Source organism: Atractosteus spatula, chromosome 13 (assembly GCF_055471065.1).
Source record: "Atractosteus spatula isolate fAtrSpa1 chromosome 13, fAtrSpa1.hap1, whole genome shotgun sequence".
Lineage (NCBI taxonomy): Eukaryota > Metazoa > Chordata > Actinopteri > Semionotiformes > Lepisosteidae > Atractosteus > Atractosteus spatula.
This window is the reverse complement of record NC_142718.1, coordinates 20,939,593-20,949,968: the sequence shown is the minus strand read 5'-3', so window position 1 is coordinate 20,949,968 and position 10,376 is coordinate 20,939,593. Positions and strand designations below refer to the sequence as shown.

Genomic DNA, 10,376 nt, shown 5'->3' with positions numbered 1-10,376 from the left:
TTAAGCATTGGTTAATAAAGCAGCCCCACATTTCAAGTTCACATGTGTACTGTGGGTGGATTCTTATATACGTCTGTAGTGACCAGCTTTACCCTACTCATTCTGAATCATGTCTGCAGCAGTAAATTGAACAGCAAAATTAATGGAACCCACTCTGGGAAAACAGTGCCATCATCTTTAGAAATCCTTGGAGAAGGAAGATTAGAGACACCCTCTTTCTGCTGGATTAGGTCCAAACACTTCCAAGGAAGTACTGATCATTCCTGGAAACTGCAGGATAATTCTGGAGATTTGGTAATCCCATCAATACAGGTCTCATTCACCTCTGTAATTTTCTGTCATTAATCAGAAATATGGAGAGTGAAATATTTGATCTATGTAGCACTTTACAGCTTTTACATGCATTCATAACATATCCCTGCCATACATTACTGAACACCATCATTCTTTTCATGAAATAGCTAGTGATATTCTCGTAATATTCAAATAATTCTCATATCATTCTATTCACTGTAAATATAGCTTCTGTTCCATGTCACTATGCAGCATAATCTGAACATTTCTTGCTACATTTCCTAATATAATTGGTGCTCTGGACTGCTAGGCATCCTCATTAAACACCCCAGGGGCAAACAAACAGAAACAGAAAAAAATGCTGAAATATTGATTAAAATGAAAATCAAATTACAGCATCAATGTAGAGTAAAAAATAAATTTCTAGCCTAGAAATCATCCATGATTACACAAAACATGTTTTTTTGCAATGGGGGGCGGGTGGGGGGGGGGTTACAAAATAGTTAGAAAAAAGAAGATATCCTTAATAAAATAATACATTCTGGATTGCGTTGATGATGATTCTTCCTCCCATTATGATCCAACTACTGTAAATGCATAAATTACATAGAAACATTAAAAAACGACACAATAGTTTAAAGAGGAGCTCCACTTCACCCAAATTTAAATTAAGTAATGTCAACACACACGTAGGTTGCACAATTTTTATAGTGTTTTATCTTGAGATAGTTCATAATTAGCTTCCACACTCAATTTATCAGCGATTCTTTGCCATGCGGTGTCTCTGACCTTTGCAGCAGCTACAGTATAGCTTCTCATTACTACAACCCATTTTATCCTCATAGTTTTCCTTAAAGAGTCATAATTCATGATCACTGGATTTAGACGCACATTTTTTCGCTGAGGTTTTGCTGGTGCAGATGAAAGATTCACTGCTTGACCCTCCATGTGTACTGAAATGCTATGTGAATGTGTCAGAGTGTCAGATTGTTCATATCTGAATTGCTTTAACCAGATGACCTTTCGTGAAACAGAATTAACCTCAACTCACCTATTGGGTTAATTCTATCCAGATAACTTGAGATAATCCTGAATTACTTAAACCTGCTTTGTAAAACAGCCCCCTGGCCTCATTTTGTGTTAGTTTCATGGAGTTTTAAAGGAGCCTTACCAGTCTGACATGGATTGTTGTGTGAGATTGAACCGTCAGCCTAAGGAATACGTTAAGTTCACAGTAAATTGCAAATTCAAGTGCAGCGTAGTAATTACTAGGAAGAAACCTTTTTTTTTCCAAAACTATATTTGGAAATACACTCTGCACACTCTGTTTATTCATCCAAATCCTTATGAAATCCAAAACTAAACTGAACCAACTAAACATTGCTTTGTAACAATATTTTACAGAAAAACTTAAAACACACCCCTTCTGGGTATAAGGAAACATTGCGAAATGTTTGCCCTTTAGATCAAAGGTCTTGTCAGTTTGCAAAATTGCTGTTTCTGCTTTAGATAGATCATTGTCAGTTCTAAAGCAGACCCTCCCACTACCTCTTCACTGCAAAGGAAGGTAGTATAGAGTTCAGTGCACAAACCTTCTCAGCTGGCAACAGTAAGAATAAAAGCAGACCCACTTACTACACCTACTGTAGAACATAAATGAGTTATATATGCAAGACATTTCTGTGGCCTTAATTTAAGTTGGATTTAGAAGGATGTAGTGCCTAAAGTGCACTTGTACATATTTTGGGTATGCAATTAAATCAACTTAATTGGAACGAAAAAAGCTGTCCATTTTGTATACATGTAATTAACCAAATTCTGAATTTAATAGAAAAATTCTGGTACTTTCAATACACCACTGAAGGAAAAACACTATTGAGTTACATGTAAGACAGTTTATGACTGGTATTTAATTTGTAATTCAGCTCTGAAACTACAATTTGGTATATAGATAACGAGATACCAGAAATGTCAGTGGCGACAATGTTCTAAATTTGTAACTGCAGTGGGGACAAAAAAAATATAGTAGCACCAATGATGTAAAAACTGACGCTTCTGCTATTACAAAATGGAACTCAGTCATAAGAGAAAGATGATTTGTACCGTAATTACAGTACGTATAACAATAAATGTAGTTGGTTCATGTTATTTTTTCAAATCCCTTTTATTTCAATGTTAATGAACATTTTGATGTGCACTTTTTATCTTTTTTAAAGAGTCAATTAACTTTTTAAATATGTTTTCCAAGAATGTCTTTTCTTAAGAATGGTATTGAACATTTTCAATACTGATATTTGTTCTGAGTGCAACTATTAAAATTACACTTAGAGTAGAAATAAGAATAAATCTTATTCTATTCTAAACTAGCTTTGAACTAGAGAACTACAAGTAATTCTGATGGCTTCCATTGAAGATGAGTCAACTAAGAGGAAACCATAGACACCAGACCTGTGTCAAATGTGTATTGAAGGTATTTTAAACACTTTCTTAAATATTTTTTATAAATATATTTGAAAGACACTTCTGGTATTTTCAGATACAGAGTATGTACTAAAAGGTTGTTTGAAGTCTTTGATTCCATATATGTATCTTGAAACTATCGTATTTTTCCTCCATGGGGATTAAAAACCTACACAACTTATTTTTGTATTTATTTTATCTTCATGAACGCATGTGATTCATCTGAAGACTATTTTTGCATTTGCAATTTTAAACATTAGAGTTTAACAGAGAGTCAGAGAGAAAGCAGCATCGGGCCTAATCAGTGGCAGGGGATACAGGCATGTGGAGATACTCAGCTTCTAGTCTGCTCAGTGTCACATTGAAGTGGTAGCTCTGGCTATTTTTTCAGTATTTCTTTGGACATCATTCCTTTCTGAGAGCTTTGAAGAACTTTATGGATTCTTTAAAGCAGATAACATGTCTAATGGTTCTAAGCTGGAGGTTATATGGGTGATACTTTCTACATTTTCCTGGTGAACGTTGAGGCCAATTCTTTAAGCTCAGCTGCAGCATTGATCTTCTTAATGTTGTTATACTGTACTCTGCTAATCTGAAGTTTGGATCCAAGTCCGAGGCCATTTTATACAGTTATCTTCCCTCATAGATGGAGAGACACTTCTTGATTATCGCCTTCAAGCTGATGATGATCTTGTCATTGTGTTAGTTACTACAAGTAAGATGGTTGCAAATTTTGTAATGCATGGGATGAAGTGGCTGTCTGTAATAATCCAGGGGTTGTGGATGGATAGTTTAGTGGCCGACATCTTGTTTAGCTTTGTGTCATCAGCCCGGAGAACTTACTGAATCATTTTCTGCTGGAAGTTCCACATTGAGACAGTAGTACAATGCAACTGACCCCATCCAAGATACCCCGTGCAAAAGAGAACCTGCACAGTGGCAGTGAGAGAAAATGTCGGAAGATTTCAATACGGGTCTATTGAGGTGGCTAACATATTTAAGGCCATCTTCGCTGCTCAGCTGCAATGTAATCATACGTACCTGTCTGAAAACAGATTTGCTGTTTTAGAATTCACACGTAGTTGTGATATAAAGGTTACAGAATACTCTATATGTATGGTAAGAATTTTTAGTATCCATTTAGGCACATCAGCACACTCTGTTTATTCACCTAAATTAAAATTGTTTTAATATTTCATTTATGGTGGTACCTTAAAATCATTTTCATTTTCCATTGTGGCTTGGAAATGCATTATAATAAATCTGAATATATTTTCACAAAGCAAGTAGTAAAACAATGTCCTGTTACTACGATTCTACTGCAGGTCCTCAGTCCCTATTGTTGTTATTGCAGCTGTCATGTTTGTGTTGTGTGAGATGCTTTCATGACGATTTCATGATGATTAATCATTTTCAAATTAAACAAGAATCTAAGGACAAGGTTCATTATTTCCTTTCATTCTTGTCTTTCATACCATTCTTCTTCAGACAAAGATTTATAAGCAATATAGATATAAATGTTAGAAATTCATATTGCTGACTTTTCAGAATCCTAAACTAGCACTTTTCTGGAATACTTAGAACTGTCAACTATGGAGGTTTGTTTGCAAAACGATATTTTGACAATGTGATTTATATAGATCTTTTTTTCTTTTCCACAGCAATGCTTCCTTTCAGCCTTGGGTTTTTGAAGATTCATGAGCCTAGATGAGAGACAGAGAAGAGTGTCTGGCTTTCAGATTGAAGATGCTGAGCTGAAAGGCCAAACATGAGACACAATGATACAACTAGCTGGGAACTTTCTCTTATCCGCAGCATCACCAACCCTCTCTCCACAGTCATCATCCTAGCCAATCTCCTCATCATCATCGGTATCATCTGTAACAGGAACCTGCATAACACTCCCAATTATTTTTTTCTAAGCTTACTGGTCGCTGATGTGTGCACTGGCATCGCTTTGCCATTCATCCCCAGGATGAGCCTGGAGAGGCATATGGATTTCCACACCTGTCTTCTGCTACATACCTTCCCCAACTTTCTATTTTTGTCTTTTCTCTTCAACCTGGTGATGGTGCATTACGAACGTTACCTCTGCATAGTCAACCCACTGCAATACAGCAGCTTCTGGGCCCACCGTTTCTTTCTCTTGGCTCTGCTGGCTGTCTGGGTTCCACCATTGCTGTATGCTTCCTTGCCAGCTTTTGGGTGGAACAACAGGGCCGCCTTAAACAGCAGCCAGGAGATAGAAGATTGCTCCTACAGAAATATTTTTCCTCATGAATTCATCTACCTGGAGGTGTATGGACTCTTGATCCCTGCAATATTCTCCATTATCTTCATGACTGTGAGAGTACTTTGGATTGCCAGGGAGAAAATGAGAGACATCTGCAAGCTGCACAGAGCTGTTGATCGTGACCAGGCTTCAGATAAAGAACACAGGATGAATATGCGCTATGCTAAGTGTGTAGCAACTGTGTCTCTGACATTTCTGATCTGCTGGGTTCCCTACATCATTTATGTGCATGTTTCTCTTTTTTCCCTTTCACAAGGCCAAGTAAAGGTAGCAGACTCCACGACGCACATTATTCTGTCATGCACTGGCATAGGCAGCACAGCTATCATACCTGTCATTCTGGGACTGGGAAATCGGCAGTATACTGAGCCTATCAGAAAGGTCTTTGAAAGGCTTAGGGACAGATGGCAAAAGAGATAAGTCAGTAAGGATTCTTCCCTTTAGCCCTGAGTTTACCACATCTGCTACATATGTACAACACTACATTTCAAATATATGGCGTAGGTGGAGTCATGGCAAAGGCAGAAATTTCATTCATTTATAGCCTGTATCTACAGCTTGAGCAAGTCTTTTGTAATGCAGAACCCCAATGACTTGTACAAGTTGAATAGTATGATGGTACTGTATGGCATCAATTTGTACAGGAAACACCCTCCTTCTATTCATTCTGCACATTTATATGAAATTAAAACATATCATATCAAACATATGACAAACATATCAGAATTGTTAGTTTACTTTCTAGCAACACAAACTAATTCTTCCATTGTCCTTTCAATATGAATTTACACAATTTACACAACTACTGTATGATGACAGGTTCATATAAAACTGTCATGACTTCAAGGCGACCGTAACCTTTGCTACAAAGAATGGGCTGAAAATGGAGTGGTTGTGTTCAGAACCAAATTGCACTTAACACCTCTCCAGCAGTGTTTGTCTTTAAAAGTCTTGTGTCACTAGCTTGTCGTTCTCCCAAGGGAAAAACAGAAATAACAGTGTGATCGGGGAGCTTTGATACGTTAATTAACAAAGTACCTGTGTTTGGTTTGATATAATTGATCTTTTTAAAAATATTTATTGTATTTGTAAATGAGGTATTATATTTAAAGCATGTCACAGAGATTGAAATGCTGAATATTGTGAGACTGAGGTGAAATAATGGTAATGGAGTTTTTGTTAGAAGTATTTATGAGGACAATTTTAATACAGAAGAGGAGGTATTGTTTTAAAGGGTTATGTGAGTCTTGAACAAGCTGTCTAAACATGTTGTCAAAGCAGATACCCTGGCTTCTATCACAAAACTGGATGAGATCCTTGGTTCACTCATCTATTTGCCAGGAAGTGAGCTAGGAGGGCTAAATGATGTGCTCTTCTTTATAATCTCAAGCACATCAAGTTCAATGTATAAGGAACAATAAAAGAAATTTGAAGGACCTATGTTAGAGTGTAATAAAAAAACCCTAACAGAATTGGTGTCTATAAATATATAGTATTGTAACGCCCTCGCCCAGTCGTGAGGAGGAAGCGCCCCTAGGCGCTCATAGTACCGCTGGGCAGGCTGGGTGTTGTAGCCGGGGAGAGTCTGAGGGTCAGCACGATGACCAGTGGCTGACCCTACCTGTGTAAATAATGTCATAGTAGTTCTAGTGTCCTGTGTAGCCTTAAAAGTGTATAGCTTGTTCTTAAGTAATTACCACCCTAAAGATGTGTACCTGTTCTGTCAGTCTCCTCATGTGTGTGTATATCCTGTGTTTGGTTTTGGTGTGGTTGTTAAGGAATAAAGCTATTGCTTGGTTTGTTAATCCCGTCTCCACTGGTCCTTTGTTCTGAGAAGAACCTGTAAACGCTACAGTATTGTATAGTATAGTATTTCTAGGATTGGTGTTTATAATTGCATCCCCAAAGGTTTTATGATGGCTTTTTGATGATTTCATTTATTCAATAATATATGCTTAGACAATTGGTTTTTGAATGTGTACAAGTTACTATAATGTATTATGCATGCCTGTGATTTTAAATTAATGGAGTGAATGACAACTGAGCCGAAAAAATATGAAGAAAAAGAATTTAATTTAATAAGTTAATGAAAGATCTGTAGGCTTCCTTTTATGATAAAAATCAATTTAGTGTTTATTTCTTTATCAGGTGTCATTGAAGTGTATGTTGGCAGCTCCTGAGACATACAATTTTCAGACAGTTACTATAAATTATTGAGTTTCTTATAATGATGTCATATTTTATGATCTTTATTAAAGTTCAGTCCTTCATAAAGTCATTTTGAAAGCGTATTATCAATTCACCTTTAAGTAGAAGTATTATTTTTCATGATTTCACACAAAAAACTTGAGACGATGAATGAATATAAGTATTTTGTATCCCCAGGACTATTAATGACAACTTTTCCATCCTAAAGGATGATCCCTCCATTGGGGCCCTCTTTTCTGACCGCCCCATCATCTCATATCGCCGACCACCTAATCTGCGTTGTCTTCTTGTTCACAGCTCCCTTGACTGCCCTCAGCAACCATCCACACCAGGCACTTTCCCTTGCAACAGAGCTCGCTGTATCGCAAGTACACATCTAACACCACATTCATTCAAGGCCCCTCAGGACAATTCCAGATCACTCAGATGACATCATGTACCTCCAGCAACCTTATTTACTGTATTTCTTGCAGTAAATGCCCAGCCATCTACACTGGAGAAACAGGAAGGAGACTTGGAGACCGCTTCAGAGAACATGTTAGGGCTGTGAAGATTATAGATTTCTCCAAGCCCATTGTTTCTCATTTCACCTCTGACGGCCATGATCACACTGATCTCTCTGTCTGTGTTCTCAAAGATAGTTTCCTTACTCCCACATCAAAAAGACTACAGAAACTAAAATTATTCTGTACCTAGGATCACACCTTTCCCCTTCTCTCAATGACAGACTAATTTTCTTCTAAGTTCTGTCTATTCATTGGAGGTTTCATTTCACACCTCTTCACCTATCCTGACTTCACACTTCCTGATTGGCCACTCTGTCTGTCCCCTGCTCCCGCCTCTCACTCCTCCTCTCTCCCAGCTTTTGTTCTCCTATGCTACATTACCTTTGCTTCCTGCCCTGTCTTTCCCACACCTGAAGAAGGCTCCACGGCCAAAATCTTGTGTTTTCTTTCTTCTCTTTTCAGCATGGAATAAACCTATTACTTGTTCCTTTGCAGCCTACACATGCTGACGCAGCTACCCACCTGAACTAGGTATTTTGTGTAATTATGTGAAGCATAAACTAATGTTCTCTCAATACTCATGATAACTATCATTACACCATTTAACTAAAAGTGAACATCCATTTGAAACTTCGGTGCTACTCATGAAGATTATTTTATAATGTAATTTTAAATGTTAAGACATTGGATAGTTTTATGCTTGGCCTAGCCAAGGTGTTTGACAAAATAACTGTAAAACCCAACTTAAAAAAGGAAGTAATCACAAAATCTTTCATGGTTAATGCTCCAAAGCAGATTCACTATATTTATAAATGCTTATATCAGAATGGCTGTCTCTATTATATAATTATATAAGCAACTTTTTCCTTCATTTGTTTTTCAGAATACATAGATTTTGGAATATTTGAACTCTCTAAAAGCATAATTTAGTTTAGATTTTTGTCCTGAGGGTATATTTTAGGAGTCAGACCAATGGAAAATTCATTGACACCATTTAAAGGCTGACCTTTAAAAGGCAGGTCAAGATAGGAAGATATACTGTATGAGTGTGGAAACATGAAGACCCCTGCACAATATCAAGACAGAAGACATATTACAGAAAAAAAAACTTGTTTAATATCAACGCAACATTAAAGCTATTTAATTTTTATATTACCTGGGGAAACAACAGGCATCAATACCCAACCTTACACCTAAGTGTAGAAGCACCATAAATCCACAATTGATGTTACTGGCATCTTCTTACTACTTACTACTATCTCCTATTCCATTCATTTATTTTTTTATCTTAATTTGTAGTACCCTTTCAAGCCATATCAGCCATGAGTCAAACAATACTCATTGGTAAGTTTGTGAGAAGATATGAGATGCAATTATACTTAAAAATAAAAATTTGCGTTTCGCTCAGCATTCAAACTCAATAGAAATTGCTATAAACAACCTTTTTTTTAAATCAATGTATCAGATAAAAATAGCTTTGTGTTAGCTGCCAGTATATATTGGCAATATGTGCATTTAGGAAAGATAGCTCAGAGCTTTAAAACTTTGTTAAGACAATCCAGAATACTTATTCATTTAGAAACTGTGGGAAGATAACTTGAACTACATGAAAAAATACAGATGGAATCAGGAATAAACTTTCTCAGAGTCTTCAAAACATCTTATTTCCTCTACAGTTCTTGAAAGATTAATGAGCAATATCTATACTCCTATTGTTGGCTGTACACATCAGAGTTTGGCACTTGTTTAGGTTAAAGGTAGTAGGAGGAGAGTGGCTATTTACGTTATATGCTGCATACATGAATCTCAGACTTATCAAACTAAACACCCCAGTCACTTTATTAAGATAAGTATCCCAAGTGGATCAAGGCCATCTGGGCGTCATGGCCTGGGCGACACTGGTTTGAGTCTACGCCATGTTCTAGCTGACTGTGCCAGTGAATCGCAAGAACTGCAAAACTGTGAGCGTGCTGCTGGGAGTCCAACAAACAAAACAATGAACAAAACTCAGCCCCCCAATGCTGGGGACTCGAACCCAGGCCTCCGGCATCACTCAACAGGGACCCAGCCAATTGAGCCAAAGGAAAATCTCCCGTCAGCCTGACGGCTGCAGTCCCTGCTATTCACAGGGAAGGGCAGTGACGTCACCAGCTAGTAAGCCGGCTCGAACAACCTGCAATGGTGGCTGTATGCTTTACAGTCTCCCCCGCTTAATTCGCCGTCCTCGGCGAAAGGCTATCCCATCCCACTCTAACACCAATGTAGCACTCTCGGGTTCACATTGGGTATGTGCCCTCGCCGTTGCCACCTCAGGTCAGCCCCCCCACCAATTGGGACTCAAACCTGGACCTCCAGCGTCACTCAACACGGACTCAGCCAACTGAGCCAAAGGGAGCCAGCTTGAACAACCTGCAATGGTGGCTGTATGTGTTACAATATGAAGGGGTCTGACTGGTAGGTTACAGAGGAGAGATCCTGCTGGACTTCATTCTTTCAAATCATGTGAGCACAGAAATAATAAAAAACACAGAACTCAATTTCAAATAATTGTATAATAAAGTATGCAAAAGTATACAAAAAGGAGTTTCCATTAATTTCTTTGACATTCAAAGCAT

General features: G+C 37.7%; 1 protein-coding gene across 1 annotated transcript; it reads left to right on the top strand.

The window, feature by feature from the left end:
- Nucleotides 1-4,522: 4,522 nt before the first annotated feature.
- gpbar1 (G protein-coupled bile acid receptor 1) lies at nt 4,523-5,467 on the top strand. The gene has a single exon (XM_088931214.1). It carries the CDS (start codon nt 4,523-4,525, stop codon nt 5,465-5,467), a length of 945 nt encoding a protein of 314 aa, XP_088787340.1.
- Nucleotides 5,468-10,376: the final 4,909 nt, after the last annotated feature.